Below are 18,211 nucleotides of genomic sequence, written 5' to 3'. Positions count from 1 at the left end.
GAGGGGAGGTCTGTGGGTGTGGGTGTCAGGTAGGGGAGGGGAGGTCTGTGGGTGTGGGAGTCGGGGAGGGGAGGTCTGTGGGTGTGGGTGTCGGGGAGGGGGAAGTGCTCTTTGAGCCTGTGAATGATTTTGTTTGATGCAACTGACCAGACCTGAGAAAAACATTAATTATATAGAATGGGAATTATAACTGACCAGACCTGAGAAAAACATTAATTATATAGATTGGGAATTACAACTGACCAGACCTGAGAGAAACATTAATTATATAGAATGGGAATTATAACTGACCAGACATGAGAAAAACATTAATTATATAGAATGGGAATTACAACCGACCAGACCTGCGAAAAACATTAATTATATAGAATGAGAATTATAACCTCATGCATCTGACCGGAGCTTGCAGATCAGGAATTGTAGGTGTGCGGGACAGGGTGTCACTTACCTGACCTGCTGCAGTTTGAACTTCAGTTGTTCTACAGCAGCCTCTAGCCTCTCTCTGAAACCAAAAGGAACACTGTCACAAAACATCCTGAGAATCATGTGGATGCAGCCTTCGACGATTAATAGATGAAAAAAAACATTTTATGCACTTGAATCTCACATGACAACCCAACTGCTCAGATAGCCTTTCTCCAAAATATTTCTAATTCCTAAATATCATTACAACTTATACGTTTCTTGCTGCTCACATTTGTTCTCAGTAACACAGGGAATAGACTCGGCACAAGGCAACCTGGCTGAAAGTTTCACTTTGGTCTAGTGTCACGGTCTGTCCATCTTCCCGAGACAAGGGAGTTAACTGATCATAAAAGTCCAGTTTCCACCCTTGCCGAACTAGGCTGGAATTGTGGAGTTATATTTTGGCTGGACTAATGAATCTATGCATTGTCCAATCAAAATCGCGTCACAAAATCGACATTCGGTTCGTAAACTGCCTTGCAGATTTCGTTCGCTTGCAGGATTTGCAAAGCATGTGTACTGCCAACTCCGCATCAACAAATATTTTCCAAATCATATCATGTTTTTAATCAAGGTTCACAAGTGATTTGATGCATTTCATGAAGTAAGACCAATAATAGCTTGTAATAGCCACTGATGGCGCTACGAATGAGCCCAGAAATTCCAGCCTAGTATCGCAACATACAACACTGGTTCGTACATCACTGGTTCATACACTGGTTCATACATCACTGGTTCATACACTGGTTCACACACCACTGGTTCATACACTAGTTCATACATCACTGGTTCATACACTGGTTCATACACTGGTTCATACATCACTGGTTCATACATCACTGGTTCCTACATCACTGGTTCCTACACTGGTTCATACATCACTGGTTCCTACACTGGTTCCTACATCTCTGGTTCATACATCACTGGTTCATACATCACTGGTTCATACATCACTGGTTCATACACTGGTTCATACATCACTGGTTCATACATCACTGGTACATACATCACTGGTTCATACATCACTGGTTCATACATCACTGGTTCATACATCACTGGTCCATACACCACTGGTTCATACACCACTGGTTCATACATCACTGGTTCATACATCACTGGTTCATGCATCACTGGTTCAGTCATCACTGGTTCATACATCAATGATTAATACACTGGTTCATACAACACAGGTTCATACATGACTGGTTCATACATCATAGTTTGTGGGAGTGATGTACTGCTAGGTCATCACTACGCTGGAGTCTGAGCTGGTCATGTGAAACGGCTGACTTACTTCTCCTGCATCTCAACCTCCTTGGTCAAATCTTGTGGAGACTTTGTCTTCTGTTGCCGCAGGACGCTGTGGGCTCGAACCTACAACAGAGCAAACAGCACACTTGTTGAAAATAACTGATTTTCTGTAACACTGCACATAATCCAGTTTGGACCTGTCAAAACACTGTTTGTACTAAGAAGCAGCGATACAGGTCATAAGAGCGTGATGAGGTCAGCTGAGGTGAGGTGAAGAGGGGTTTAACGTCGCGTTCAGGTCATAAGAGCGTGATGAGGTCAGCTGAGGTGAGGTGAAGAGGGGTTTAACGTCGCATTCAGATTATTGCACTTATATAGGGATGTTCATGCATGAGAGTGTGTGTGTGTGTGTGTGTGTGTGTGTGTGTGTGTGTGTGTGTGTGTGTGTGTGTGTGTGTGCTTGTACTAGTCCAGACTGATGCAGATTTTATAGTGCTAGCCCACTGAGATACCATGCACAGTTTAACATGAATACCCCACTCAGACACAGTATACTGACTCCTAGCTGACCAGTCCTCGTTTTCGCCCCTTAATGCCGAGGGCCAGCCAGGATAACAAGTACCATCTTTTAACATCTTTTGGTATGACGCGAGCGGGGATCGTACAGCCGGACCTTCCGCTCTCCGGGCAGATGGAGGCATCTTAGGGCATGATGACACACAAACAGGTGAATCACTCTCTAGCAGTGCTTACAACAAGCACAGGATTCTGGGGACAGGGATAAAAGCAGCAATCAGAGTTACCTCCCTTACTCCGGAACAACTATCATAGCTTTCATCTTCCCAAGGGTGTTTACTAGCATAAAAAGTTCAGTTTCCAACCTTGCCAAACTAGTCTGGGATTATGAAGTCATATTTTGGCTGGACTAACGAGTCTTCACACAATCCAATCAAAATCCTGTAACGATTTTGATATCTGATTCATAAACAACATGGCACTTGCCGTGCCAAATTTGTTTGATTGCCGAATTTGAAGAGCAGGGGGACAGTCAACTGGGTGTGGATACATATTTTCCAAATCTTTTTATATTTTTAATCAAGGTGCTCAAATGGTGTGATGCACTTCGCGGGTTAAAACTTGTTTTGTTACAAAAAAGATCTTTATTATCGATGACATCATCTTGACTGGGTGGCGCCATTTTGTTTAAAGCGAGTACATGTGACATGAGAGGTGGAATCTGATTGGTCAGTAGAGGGGACATAGAAGGGACATAACTCATAATAGTCACTGGTGGAGCTACGATTAAGCCCAGAAATTTCATCCCAGTTCAGCAAGGTGAGTGAGTGAGTGACTTGGGTTTAACGCTGCTTTTAACAGTATTCCAGTTATATCGCGGCGTGTCAGCTTAATGTGGGAGGAAAGCCTGAAGTGATGCAGGCCTTAGACGTTTACCACTTCGGTGAAACCCACGAGCACGGGTATGGTAGTTCAGCAAGGATGGAACCTGGACTTTTAAAGTCAGTTGACTCTCTTGCCTCGGGAAGATGCATAGCGATCAACTGAACCTAGGAATGGCAGAAGCAAGGTCAAGGTCAAGGTCAAGGTCAGATGTTCACAGGTTTACAATAGTGGTAAACTATTACAGGAGTACAGCCAGTGTTGTTAACTCTCACATTACTATTGTTAAAGCAGCAGTCATTTACACTGGCAAATGTCAAATGCCTACAAGTCTCACTCTCACTAACTGCGCACCTTGTAGCTGTCGTACTCGGCCTGTGTGGCCTTCAGCTCCCCGTGAGCGATGTCCAGGTCGTCCTGTAGTGTGTGCACACGGGTCTCCAGTGACCGCACCGTGCGCTGGTGGGAGTCCGATATCGTCTTCATCTTCTCCTGGAGACGCTGGTTCTCGCCTGCCAGCTCGGAAAACTGCAGCTGTAGACACAATCAGTTTCTGTGTCAGCACAGCACAGCACAGCACAGACCACACCACCTTACACAATGTTGTCATTCACACAAACATCACAATGATTTCATATTCAAAGCTAAACAAATATAATACCATTGCCCTCATCCTATAATTATCGGAGGGTATTTTGTTCAAAGACTGATCCGGGATTTTTTAAAAGGGAATTTCCCAACCAAAACAAATGTGAGCATCTTCTGAGTAAGTCCCCCCTCCCTCCACCCCTGCCGCATCCCTCCCGCCCTTGACCCCCTCACCTTGTAGTCCTCTGTCTGCTGGTTCAGGTGCTCCATCTGACCCTGCAGTTGAGCTGAGGACGTCCTCTGCTCAGATTCCTGGAACACAGCACCATCAACCTCAATACAACACAGCACCATCAACCTCAATACAACACAGCTCTACCATCAACCTCAATACAACACAGCATCATCAACCTCAGTACAACACAGAACCCCTCAATACAACACAGAACCATCAACCTCAATACAACACAGCACTCCTCAATACAACACAGAACCATCAACCTCAATACAACACAGCACCATCAACCTCAATAAAACACAGAACCATCAACCTCAATACAACACAGAACCATCAACCTCAATACAACACAGCACCATCAACCTTGATACAACACAGAACCATCAACCTCAATACAACACAGAACCATCAACCTCAATACAACACAACATCATCAACCTAAATACAACACAGAACCCCTCAATACAACACAGCACCATCAACCTCAATACAACACAGCACCCCTCAATACAACACAGAACCCCTCAATACAACACAGCATCATCAACCTCAATACAACACAGAACCCCTCAATACAACACAGCACCATCAACCTCAATACAGCACAGAACCCCTCAATACAACACAGAACCCCTCAATACAACACAGAACCATCAACCTCAATACAACACAGCACCATCAACCTCAATACAACACAGAACCATCAACCTCAATACAACACAGAACCATCAACCTCAATACAACACAGCACCATCAACCGCATTCCAGTGAGTGAATGGAAGAGTAAGTGAGTATGAGTTTAACCTGCTTCATGCATTGTATCCATGGAAATTTAACCCATGGCAACCACAAGACCACACAATACAGTTTGCTCTTTCACTTACATATAATATATGGAGCATCCAAACACTGTAAAAGTGTTAGGGACCAGTCATTTATTTTACATGGGGAAGTAGAGCACACTGAAAGAAGGGAGGGCCGCCCAAAAATATGACAGTCTCAAGGGGAAGTTGATAAAACATAACACATATTTGGGGAGGGTCATGAAATAAATGGACATTTTATAACAAAATATACAGCACTTTTCCATTTTGTTTTTTCAGGGAGGGTCATCCAAAACTATGACAAGCACTAGGGGAGGGTCATTATTTTCAGTGCATTGGTGCATCAAATACATCTGACCAGCCTCCCCTGTAATATATGACCGGTACCTGAAATCGGTACCGTAACTCATTGTCCATGTGAGAGCTTGACATGAGAACAGCTGTGCAACACACTCACCACTTTCTTGGCGTCAGCCAGATCCTTCTTGGTCTTAACCAGGAGTTGCTTCAGTTTGTTCCCGCGGTCCTCGGCCTGCAGACGAAGTTCCTCCACCTTCTCTGTCAGAAGGAGACACAAGTGAGTGAATGTTATTTTATGTATCATCATCACTGCTACATCAAGGCAGGTGTCTGGCGTTTTTGCTGGCTCTTCTGACTTTGTTGTGTTTGTTTGTATATCATATCGTGGTGGTGGGTTAGCCTAGTGTTTTAGAGTTCACTTGTCATGCTATAGACCTGGGTTCAATTCCCCACAAGGATACAATGTGTGAAGCCCATTTCTGGTGTCCCCCGCCCTGATATTGCTGGAATATTGCTGAAAGCGGCGTAAAACCATACTCACTCACTAAGATATTAGATCAACACTATTCCAGATATATCACAGCGGGTTGTTTAGAATCAAAACCTATTTCCAAAAAAGGCAAAGATATTATAAAATTGTATTTAATAAAATTACAAAAATTATGCAGTAGAGCCTGTTCTTTTCTTTGGACCCTTACATCAGTGAAAAGCAAAGAAATAAAAATTTATCATCATAGTAACCTGAAATGGACCATTGTTTATTCCGTATTGGAAATGGTTACCAGTGTTTGCTGCAGACTTAGGGTTTAATAATCGTCCCTTAGAATCCCCTAATTAAAATTCCTGATCCACATCAGGTACAGTCATACTTGTAACATCGACATCAACAATTGAGTGACTGAGTGAGTATGGTTTTATGCTGCTTTAGCAATATTCCAACAATATCACGGCAGGGGACACCGAAATATCATGGCAGGGGACACCAGAAAATGGGCTTCACACATTGTACCCCTGTCTGGAATCGAACCCGAGCCTTCGGCGTGACGAGCAAACGCTTAAACCACTAGGCTACTCGACCACCCCTCAACAATGGAAACAGGCAGGTGTACAGCCGGAACTGTTCTCCCACCACAAGGATCAACAAGCACGTACCCATTTGTTCCTTGAGTCTGGCCGAGTTCTCCTCCATCAGGTCCACCTCTGACTTCATCTTCTCCATGATGGAGTCCTTCTCTTGTAGCTGTGCGTTCAGAGTGCGGACCGTCCGCTCGTAGTCTGCCATTTCCAGGTCCATCATGTTGCTCTGGCTGGCTTCCTGGCATGGGCAGAAAAAAGAAGATATCATCCGAAACCCATCTTCCCGAGGCAAGAGAGTTAACTGACTACAAAAGTCCAGTTTCCACCCTTGCCAAACTAGGCTGGTATTATGGACTGTCATTTTGGCTGAACTAACGGGTCTATACAGTCTGACTCGTTTTCAACAGATATTTTCCTAATCTTTTCATGTTTTTAATGAAGGTGCTCACGTGATTTGATGCACCTTGCGATGTTAGACCCGTTTTATCACAGTATAGAACTTGAAGCAAATGCAGGTGATATGAGAGGTGGAATCTGATTGGTCCATAGGAGAGGCATGGAAGTGACATAATAGCAACTGGTGGCGCTACGATCGAGCCCAAGAATTCCAGCCTAGTTCGGTAAGGGTGGAAACTGGACTTTTACAGTCAATTAACTCCCATTGCTCGGGAAGATGCCCGAAACGAGGAACTGATACACTTCACATACTGACCCCTTTGTTAGCCATTCCTCAACCATCATATGGAGCCTCACTTCAGGTGTCCTTTAAAGTGTTCTCCAGCTAAGGTTTCATCCCTATCTCCGCTGACCATTTCTTATCACATTGGTCTCTCCACCTGTCATCCCCTTCTCTCTCCCCCTCACTCTATCACCCTCCTCATCTCTATTCCTCTTCCCCTCCCATCCTCCTCTCACAGCCATGCACCTCTCTCCCTCTCAACCTCCTCCTATCTCTTCCTCTTCTCTTTCATCCTCACACACACACCTCTCTCCCCCTCCTCTCTCTTCCTCCTCATCTCTATTCCTCTTCCTCACCTATCCTCCTCTCACAGCCATGCACCTCCCTCCCTCTCAACCTCCTCCTCTCTCGTCCTCTCCCCCCTTCCTCCTATTCCCTCACCTTCCTCTGTCCCCCAATGCATCTCTCCCCCTCCTCTCTCTTCCTCTTCTCTTTCATCCTCACACACACCTCTCCCTCTCAACCTCCTCTTCTCTCTTCCTCTCCCCTCCTCCCTTCCTCCTATTCCCTCAGCTTCCTCTGTCCCCCAATTTATACCTACCCCCCCCTCTCTACTCTTCTCTTTCTCTTACCCTCACCCTCACCCTCTCTCACTCTCTCCTTCACACACACACACACTCTCCCCCTCAAGCACACACGCAAGCACACACACACTCTCCCCTCACCTGTTTAGCTGTGCCTAGCTGCTCCTGCAGTCTCTTGATTTCTTCCTCCTTCTTCACCACTATCTTCTTCTGCTGTTCTATGTCTGCCTTCAGCTGTGTCTCCCTCTCCTGGTTGTCCTCGTCGACCTGGACACAATGACCAATCAAGATGTCAAAACAAACTCACATCTGTAGCTTTTACAACAGTTCTTTAGCCCAGGGCCCTGTTCCATAGCATGACTGCCATAAGTCTATGTTAAAGTATGAAAGTTACCTTAGCGCTACGACTGCCATAAGTCTATGTTAAAAGATGGTAGTTACGATCACCTTAGCGCTACGACTGACGTAAGTCTATGTTAAAAGATGGTAGTTATGATCACCTTAGCGCTACGACTGCCATAAGTCTATGTTAAAAGATGGTAGTTTTGTTTACCTTAGCGCTACGACTGCCATAAGTCTATGTTAAAAGATGGTAGTTTCGATCACATTAGTGCTACGACTGCCATAAGTCTATGTTAAAAGATGGTAGTTATGATCACCTTAGTGCTACGACTGCCATAAGTCTATGTTAAAAGATGGTAGTTACGATCACATAAGTGCTACGACTGCCATAAGTCTATGTTAAAAGATGGTAGTTACGATCACATAAGTGCTACGACTGACGTAAGTCTATGTTAAAAGATGGTAGTTACGATCACATAAGTGCTACGACTGACGTAAGTCTATGTTAAAAGATGGTAGTTACGATCACCTTAGCGCTACGACTGCCATAAGCCTATAATTAAAGATGGAATTTTCCATTACCTTAGCGCTACGACTGCCATAAGTCTATGTTAAAAGATGGTAGTTACAAACACCTTAGCGCTACAAGTGTCATAAGTCTATGTTTAAAGATGGTAGTTTCGATGACATTAGTGCTAAGATCACTCTGTTGAACGGAGCCCAGGACAATTTATTTTCAATATGCCAATAAGCAAGAAACAAAATACAAAATTGAAAAATGTTGTTATTAGAGGTTAGTTTCCACAATACATGAACTTGGTTTCATCTGCTTTGAACAGCATTTCAGATACACTGTGACGTGTCAGCGTGAAGAAGGAGGAAGTCCTAAGCGATTTTGGACTCAGCAGATCCTGGCATAACAGTGGGATACAACTCTGCATCTGCACAGCAAAATTGTGCTCCCAAACTCTCACTGACGATATGACTCAAACATCAACTGACCTTCTGTTTGTCCTTGACGAGCTCCTCCAGCTGTATACGCAGAGCAGACGTCTCACTCTCCATGGCCTTCACCTTGGCCTTTTGTTCCTCAAGGCCAGCCTCACGGCTCTGAAAATGGAGAAGATGATGTCACCATAATAATTAGGTCTGACGAACAATAACACTGTCAGTCATCATGGCTACAAGATCAAAGAAACTTCACTCCAGTTTTATCATTCCCAGTTCCACACTTTCTGTAGGTGTAGTGAAGGATAAACACTCCTTGTAGACAACAAACACTCCCTGTTGACAACAAACACTCCATGTAGACAACAAACACTCACTGTAGACAACAAACACTCCCTGTAGACAACAAACACTCAATGTAGACAATTAACACTCCCTGTAGACAACAAACAAACACTCCCTGTTGACAACAAACACTCCTTGTAGACAACAAACACTCCCTGTTGACAACAAACACTCCTTGTAGACAACAAACACTCCTTGTAGACAACAAACACTCCCTGTAGACAACAAACTCTCCTTGTAGACAACAAACACTCCTTGTAAACAACAAACACTCAATGCAGACAACAAACACTCAATGTAGACAACAAACACTCCTTGTAGACAACAAACACTCCTTGTAGACAACAAACACTCCCTGTAGACAACAAACACTCAATGTAGACAATTAACACTCCTTGTAGACAACAAACACTCCCTGTAGACAACAAACACTCCCTGTGGACAACAAACACTCCTTGTAGACAACAAACACTCCCTGTTGACAACAAACACTCCTTGTAGACAACAAACACTCCATGTAGACAACAAACACTCCCTGTAGACAACAAACACTCCCTGTAGACAACAAACACTCCTTGTAGACAACAAACACTCCTTGTAGACAACAAACACTCCCTGCAGACAACAAACACTCAATGTAGACAATTAACACTCCCTGTAGGCAACAAACTCTCCCTGTTGACAACAAACACTCCCTGTAGATAATGAACACTCCCTGTAGAAGGGATAAGAGTCAGCACTCCTTAAAGGCTTTGTTATTGTTTTTCCCCCGAATGATATAGCATTAGATATAAATCTAGACTAGTTAGCGACCTGTGCTGCGCCATTCGTAAGCCCATTTGTCGCTTTTATTGATAGTATAAGCGTGTATGGTCACATTGATCGAGAAAAAAGAAATACAGTTTAGTCTTGAAAATAATAAGGAAATGTAGGTCTCTTTGTGGGAAGCTTCAAAATTATTGTTAGTAATATATTACAGTATGATACTGTAAAAGACTATTTAATCTGACTAACTGCAGCAATACCGATTCCTACCTTTGGCTTTGTTGTTATTTACGTTGTTGTAAATATTGTATGAAAGCCTTTTAGGGCTATTTGTCTTTTTATTTTTTTATTTATACTTACTCGAAATTTCAAGATAAAGAGCAGACTCTGAATAAGTTAATATCTTGAAATTTCCACTTAATATTAGGTATCTTGAAATTTCAAGTTATAATCTTAAAATTTCAAGATAATAAGATGAAATTTCGAGATTACTTCCTAGAAATTTCAAGAATATTTTTTTGAAATTTCAAGTATTTTGATTTTTTTTACATAATATCTTAAATTTCAACTTAGGGCCTTGAAATTTCAAGAAAAAAATTAAAAAACAAATGGCCCCAAAAGGTTCCCGAATACTGGACAAAGTTATCGATTAACTTTTACCTGGCGATTCCTATGTTGATGTTCTGATTTTTTAAAGTGAAATTTTCATCAGTTGATCGGTATTTAGGAATGTATTGTATTTCTGTACAACGCAGTGGGAAATATCAGGTCACTGGATTGGTTCTCCGAGTAGCCAAGTACTGACCCTGACATCTGTGGAGGCGGACTCAATCTGTCTGTTGAGTCTATCCTTCTCCTCCTTGGTGTCGGCCAGCTCCTGTTTGAGGGCAGTCAGTTGCTCCACAGCCTGCTGGAGGTCTGTCTTGGCCTGGGCTGACCGCAGTCTCTCCTGGTCAAGCTGGTCCTGGACCTGGTCATAGTCCGCCTGTAGGCCCTGGGGACACACCGGACAACAGATATCTGTCATAGCCACACAGTTCACCATAGTCGTTATATTCAAGGCCTTTTCAAGACAAATTCAAATTTGGAGAGTTACGGGGAGCAGCCTAGTAGTTCAAGCATCTGCTCATCATGCCAAAGGCCTGTGTAAAATAGGTATAATGTGTGTCCCACACCCCGAAATATTGCTAAAAGTGGTGGAAATACATACACAGTAACTCAAATTTGAAGCCTTCTGAAGGCGATGGAGACATTGTGCCTAGTCGAGTTCAGCAGCTATTGCAGCTATCTCAGGCAGGCTAGGATGAGGAGGTGGGCTGTGGACCTACATACCATTTCCACCTGGGCACCATAGAGACCACATTAATTCTCCTGAGCCTGCCTGCCTGGACTCAAACAGTATGTTTTCAGAAGAGTTCCTGCTCTCAGATCTGACACCACAACTGACCTTATAGTTCTCCTGGGCCTGCCTGGACTCGGAGAGTATGGTTTCAGAAGAGTTACTGCTCTCAGTCTGGACATTCTGCAACTTCTCCTCTGTTTCCACCAATGATTTCTTTGCAAACTCAAGTTCCTTTGTTATATTCTCAAGCTGAAAACAATACAATAATATTTTTCAGCATTTGGTATCACAGAGCAGAGGCCAACAGACATTACAGTTTGACACCATGCATTCAAGGCCAACAGATTCTACGTTGTGCTGCAGTACAAGGCCAATAGACCCTGCAGTGTCACACCATGCAAGGCCAATAGACCCTGCAGTGTCAGACCATACAAGGCATATAGGCCCTGCAGTGCCACACCATACAAAGCCAATAGACTCTACAGTGTCAAACCATACAAGGCCAATAGACCCTGCAGAGTCACACCATACAAGGCCAATAGACCCTGCAGTGTCAGACCATACAAGGCATATAGGCCCTGCAGTGCCACACCATACAAGGCCAACAGACCCTGCAGTGTCACACCATACAAGGCCAATAGACCCTGCAGTGTCAGACCATACAAGGCATATAGGCCCTGCAGTGCCACACCATACAAAGCCAATAGACTCTACAGTGTCAAACCATACAAGGCCAATAGACCCTGCAGAGTCACACCATACAAGGCCAATAGACCCTGCAGTGTCATACCATACAAGGCCAATAGACCCTGCAGTGTCAGACCATACAAGGCATATAGGCCCTGCAGTGCCACACCATACAAGGCCAACAGACCCTGCAGTGTCACACCATACAAGGCCAATAGACCCTACAGTGTCACACCATACAAGGCCAACAGACCTACAGTGTCACACCATACAAGGCCAACAGACCTAACGTGTCACACCATACAAGGGCAATAGACCATGCAGTGTTACACCAGTGTTACACCATACAAGGCCCACAGTTCTACAGTGTCACACCATACAAGGACAATAGACCATGCAGTGTCACACCAGTGTCACACCATACAAGGCCCACAGTTCTACAGTGTCACGCCATACAAGGACAACAGACCCTACAGTGTCACACCATAAAAGGACAACAGACCTGCTTTTCTCACGGCACAATCTGTAACCCCCTGTTGTGACATATACACAAACTGTTATTGACCAATAAATGGATGAGGTGATGACCACAGCAACCTATTGTGGCACTGTTGTAATATTTAACATCACATCAGCAATATTGCGCTTCTTAGGGTGAAGTATTGTACCTTGGACTTAGCATCACTGGCCTCCTTCTTGGACTTGATGGCAAGCTGCTTCAGTTTGCTGCACATCTCCTCCTTGGTCTTCACCTCCTTCTGCAGCCGCCCGACCTCATCCCCAGAACTCTGAAGACAACAACAACCAGGGGTGAGTGAGGGGTGAGTCATATGTCAAGGGTAAGTCAGGTCTGAGTCAGGTGTGAGTCAGTGGTGTGTCAGGGGTCAGTCAGGTGTGAGTCAGGGGTCAGTAAGGGTGAGTCAGGGGTCAGTAAGGGTGAGTCAGGGGTCAGTCAAGGGTCAGTCAGGTTTGAGTCAGGAGTGAGTCAGGTGTGAGTCAAGGGTGAGTCAGGTGTGAGTCAGGTGTGAGTCAAGGGTGAGTCAGGTTTGAGTCAGTTGTGAGTCAAGGGTCAGTCAGGTGTGAGTCAGTTGTGAGTCAAGGGTCAGTCAGGTGTGAGTCAGGTGTGAGTCAAGGGTCAGTAAGGGTGAGTCAGGGGTCAGTAAGGGTGAGTCAGGGGTCAGTCAAGGGTCAGTCAGGTTTGAGTCAGGAGTGAGTCAGGTGTGAGTCAAGGGTGAGTCAGGTTTGAGTCAGTTGTGAGTCAAGGGTGAGTCAGGTGTGAGTCAGGTGTGAGTCAGGTGTGAGTCAAGGGTGAGTCAGGTTTGAGTCAGTTGTGAGTCAAGGGTCAGTCAGGTGTGAGTCAGTTGTGAGTCAAGGGTCAGTCAGGTGTGAGTCAGGTGTGAGTCAAGGGTCAGTCAGGTGTGAGTCAGGGGTGTGTCAAGGGTCAGTCAGGTGTGAGTCAGGGGTGTGTCAAGGGTCAGTCAGGTGTGAGCCAAGGGTCAGTCAGGGGTCAGTCAGGTGTGAGTCAAGGGTCAGTCAAGGGTCAGGGGTTGATCAGGGGTTAGTCAGATGTCAGTCGGTCAGCCAGGTGTCAGATGTCACACAACTACCAGCTAGTCAGTCAATCAGATGTCACTAATCGGGGAAGTAAAACAAATGTCAATCCAGTGCCATGGCCAATCCAGTGGATCAGTAATACATCTCATATGTTTTATAAACAGCAGAAACGTTTCATCATACTTACACTGCTCTGTTGCAATGCAGCTGTTTCCTTGACTGTAGTTTCTTGAACCTGAACCTGTAGACCAGAATTCTTTTCCTTCAATTCCTGGAGATTGTTTTCAAGTTCAGAAACTCTCTCCTTCATCTTCCGCAGCTGGTCCTCAGCCTCCACCTCCACCTCCTCCAACTTCCGGGACAACTCCTCCACCACAGACTTGCCAGCAGACACCTCCTCCTCCTTTAACACTAGGGATTTCTGAACCACTGACAGCTTACTGTCAGCCTCCACCTCCACCTCCTCCAACTTCCGGGACAACTCCTCCACCACAGACTTGCCAGCAGACACCTCCTCCTCCTTTAACACTAGGGATTTCTGAACCTCTGACAGCTTACTGTCAGCCTCCACCTCCACCTCCTCCAACTTCCGGGACAACTCCTCCACCACAGACTTGCCAGCAGACACCTCCTCCTCCTTTAGCACAAGGGATTTCTGAACCTCTGACAGCTTACTGTCAGCCTCCACCTCCACCTCCTCCAACTTCCGGGACAACTCCTCCACCACAGACTTGCCAGCAGACACCTCCTCCTCCTTTAACACTAGGGATTTCTGAACCTCTGACAGCTTACTGTCAGCCTCCTTCAAGGAGGTCTCCACCGACTCCTTTTCACTCTGTAGTCTCTTCATCTCCTCCAGTGATTTAGCTTGTGAATCAGAGGCTACTGCTTCAAAAGCTTGGTCCTTCTCAACAATATCTTTTTCAAGCTTTTCACACTTAGACTCTAGTTCTAGCACCAGTTCTATTTTTGAAGAAAGATCACTATTAAGCATATTCTTTTCTTCTTTCACTGTCACAAACTCGGACCTCACTGAATGTAATTCAGTTTCAAGGTTATCTTTCTGAGTTTTAAAACTTTCAAGATCAGAATCAAGTCTACTTTTGTCAGATATAACAGACTCATACGAGTCCTTCAGTGATGCTAATTCCTGTTTCAAAAGCGAATTGTTCTCAATTAATGTGACTTTTTCACTCAAACCCTCATTAAGGTCGGCACATTTCTGTTCCAACACTGTCACTACTTCTGTTCTTTCTCTCAAGGAAATGTTCAAGGATTCTTTCTCTTCTTTAACATGTTTCAAATCACCCTGCAGAGTAGCTACTTCGGACATCAACCTTTCCTTGACATCACATGCTTCCTTAAGACTTTCACTCAAACTTGAATTTACCTTTTTCAAATCATCCAACTCAACGGTCACATTTTCCATCCTTTCATTCAACGAAGCAAACTCAGCTTTTGTCTCAGCCTCTGCTGATTGTTCACCTGACATCTGGTCCTTCAACTCAGAAACAAGCTTCACATTTTCAGCCAAAGTCCTCTCCAACTCCACAACACGATCACTCTTGTCACCGACATCAATTCTCAAACCCTCAAGTTCAGAGTCCTTTTGCTTCTGAGCAGCCTCCAGTTGTTCACATTTGTTGTTCAACATGCCCTTTTCCTCCTCCCCCTGAGACAATCGTTCATTAAGTTGTCTAACCTGAGCCTGTAGCTCTTCCTTATCCTTGGTACTTGTATTACTCACAGCTTCCTTCTCCTCCTGAAGCTTCAGCAGCTTGTCCAGAAGATCCTTCAATCTCTCATCATCCGTGTCTTTCTGATCTGATGCCTCTGCCCTCAGTGTCTGCAACTCATCCTGCAACCCCATGACCTCCTTCTCCGACTCAGACAGTTTTTCCTGAACTAAGACAACCTGCTCCTCAAGCTCCTTCACCCTCGCAGCTGCCTTCTCCCTTCCCATTGAAGTCTCTTCACCAGCTTGTTTCAATGACTGAATTTCACTCTGCAATGAGGCAATATCCTTCTCTGTCTCAGCCAGTTTCTCCTGAACCATCACAAACTGAACCTGTAGGTCCGACCTCTCCAATTTGAGCACCTCCATCTCTTCTAACTGAGCAACATCAGCCTCTGTGGCTGCCTGTACTTTCTCCTGTTGTTTCTCGCTCACCTCAGTCTTCAGTGTTTCAATCTCTCTGTCCTTGCATTCCTGAACTTGTATCAGGTCATCACACTTCTCTTGCAAAGATTTCATCTCAGCATCCATATGAACCTTCTCATTTTCCAAGTCAGAAACTTTACTTTTAAGTTCTTCACATGTGGATTTAATTCCCTCCTGTTCTCTTTGACCTTCATCATTCTGTTCATTCACTTGTCCCAGTTCCTCTTTGACATGAGCAAGTTCTTCAACAACCTTCATTTTCTCTTCCACAGCGCCCTGCAGATCCTGTCCAAGAGTCTGAACCTTCCCCTCCAGGTGCCCATTCTCCTCCTTCAGCTGTTCCAGTTGTGTCTGAAGCATCTCACGTTGACGAGTTACCTCATCCCTCTGAGAGCCCAGCTCTTCAATCTGTTCGCAGTACCTAGCAATGTCAGCATTGTCCTCAGTCAGTTTGTCAAACTGTTCCTTCAACATCCCATACCTGTTCTTACTGTCGGCTAAAGAATTGGACATCTCCAGAATCTGACCTTCCAGCTCTACTGCATAGTTTTGTCTCTCTTCAATCCGTTCCTCTTTCTCAGTTGTGCCTCTGTTCAACCCTGACACTTCCTCTTCTAATTCTTGGACCCTTGATTCAGCTGCTGTTGCCTTGGCAATCTCTTGATTCAGCTTCTCTTGATAGTCTGCCACCAAAGTTTCCTTCTCAGTTAATTCTTCCCTCAGCTGGCTTTCTCTCTCCTGCGACAGCTCCATGACAACAGCTCCTGATTCCTTCTCTCTTTCCATGTTCTCTTTATCCTGCCTTGACTCTTCTATCTGTTTCTTCAAAGTTTCCATAGCAACATCATATTCTTTCTTGGTAGTTGTGGCCACATCCCATTTCTTCTGAAGGTCGTTACGTTCATTGATGATGTCCTCTATCATCACCTTCATCTCCTTAATCTCATCCATCAAAGGATTCTCCGCCATCTTGAACACCTCATCCTGAAGCGTGTCACGCTCCGTTAAAGCCTCATGAAGAGATGTCATGAGAAACTCCAATTCCTTGCGACACATTTCTTCCCTTTTCTCTGAATCTTCCAGTTCCTGAAGAGCCTGATCTTTATCGTTCTTCAACATCTCCATCAGACTCTCCCACTCCTGAATCTGGCCCTTCTGGGTGTCTGGATCAGCGTTCCCAGACTCCACCTCTGCCCTCAACTCTTGAACCTCAAAGTTCAGCGTGTCCTTGGTCTCGTTCGCCTGAGCCAGTTTCACACACAGTTTCTCCTTCTGCTCCAACAGAGTCTGAACCTTCTCCTCCAAGTGGACAACTTGCTCATCAACAGCTTTCTGGGCATCTCCTGAACTGGATGCAACATCGCCCTCCAACTCACTACATCTGGTTCTCAATTTCTCAACAGCCTGTTCATATTCTTTATCTCCCTCTTCCAGTTCTGATATCCTGGAATTCAACTTTTGAGCTTCTTCATTTAATTTCACTTTTTCATTTTCAAAATCCTCACACCTAGAATTACTTTCTTTCAACTTCTCGGACAGACTCGCCACTTCGCCCTCAGAAGCTTCTAACCTGGTTTTATAGTTTTCAATTTCAGACTTTTGAGACTCAATCTGTTGACCAAGTTCCTCAATCCTACCATCCTTCTCCTGCTCAACCCCTTTAGTTTTGTCGTTTGCATCCATATGTTCCCTAAACTCTGTCTTCATTTGCTCAATTTCAGCATCCTTTTCTTCCAGGGATTTACTGATGGCTGTGATTTCTTCATCTTTCCCAGCAATATCTCTCCTGAGCTGCTCCACATCCCCCTCAGCTGCCTCGAGTTGCTGCTGCAGCTTCTGTGTCAGCTCAGACTTCCCTGTCTCCTCAGCCTCCTGCTGATTCAGATTCTGCATCAACTCCGCCCTTTCCTTCTCCCAACACAGCCTCTCCTCCTCAAACTTGTCATTAGCCTTCTGGAGGTTGGAGAGTTCCTCCTTCAGCTCATTCAGCTGGATCAGTTTCTGAAACAATTATAAACAGTGACTGTAACGATACACTTTGTCATTGTATTATACTATGTGCATTTTTTCACCCTCCCAGCTCATACATAGAGCTGTAACGATACACTTTGTCATTGTATTATACTATGTGTGTTTTTTCACCCTCCCAGCTCATACATAGAGCTGTAACGATACACTTTGTCATTGTATTATACTATGTGTGTTTTTTCACCCTCCCAGCTCATACATAGAGCTGTAACGATACACTTTGTCATTGTATTATACTATGTGTGTTTTTTCACCCTCCCAGCTCATACATAGAGCTGTAACGATACACTTTGTCATTGTATTATACTATGTGCGTTTTTTCACCCTCCCAGCTCATACATAGAGCTGTAACGATACACTTTGTCATTGTATTATACTATGTGTGTTTTTTCACCCTCCCTGCTCATACATAGAGCTGTAAGGATACACTTTGTCATTGTATTATACTATGTGCGTTTTTTCACCCTCCTAGCTCATACATAGAGCTGTAACGATACATTTTGTCATTGTATTATACTATGTGCGTTTTTTCACCCTCCCAGCTCATACATAGAGCTGTAACGATACACTTTGTCATTGTATTATACTATGTGTGTTTTTTCACCCTCCCAGCTCATACATAGAGCTGTAACGAT

General features: G+C 44.5%; 1 protein-coding gene across 1 annotated transcript in view; it reads right to left on the bottom strand.

Annotated features, from left to right (window-relative positions):
- The window catches only part of LOC139448529 (GRIP and coiled-coil domain-containing protein 2-like), a 43,856-nt gene that overhangs the window by 10,679 nt on the left and 14,966 nt on the right, over window positions 1-18,211 (bottom strand). The window contains exons 5-16 of the mRNA XM_071230084.1: window positions 13,575-17,549; window positions 12,502-12,621; window positions 11,252-11,395; window positions 10,610-10,798; window positions 8,749-8,856; window positions 7,546-7,671; window positions 6,217-6,379; window positions 5,222-5,322; window positions 3,937-4,014; window positions 3,469-3,648; window positions 1,760-1,839; window positions 449-502 (exon numbers count right to left, since the gene is read on the bottom strand). Coding sequence (XP_071086185.1) covers window positions 449-502; window positions 1,760-1,839; window positions 3,469-3,648; window positions 3,937-4,014; window positions 5,222-5,322; window positions 6,217-6,379; window positions 7,546-7,671; window positions 8,749-8,856; window positions 10,610-10,798; window positions 11,252-11,395; window positions 12,502-12,621; window positions 13,575-17,549 — 5,318 coding nt within the window. The remainder of the gene's footprint in view (window positions 1-448; window positions 503-1,759; window positions 1,840-3,468; window positions 3,649-3,936; window positions 4,015-5,221; window positions 5,323-6,216; window positions 6,380-7,545; window positions 7,672-8,748; window positions 8,857-10,609; window positions 10,799-11,251; window positions 11,396-12,501; window positions 12,622-13,574; window positions 17,550-18,211) is intronic.

This window comes from Haliotis cracherodii, unplaced genomic scaffold (assembly GCF_022045235.1).
Source record: "Haliotis cracherodii isolate W230 unplaced genomic scaffold, xgHalCrac1.p SCAF_7, whole genome shotgun sequence".
In the NCBI taxonomy this organism is placed as follows: Eukaryota; Metazoa; Mollusca; class Gastropoda; order Lepetellida; family Haliotidae; genus Haliotis; species Haliotis cracherodii.
This window is presented reverse-complemented; position numbering and strand designations above follow the sequence as displayed.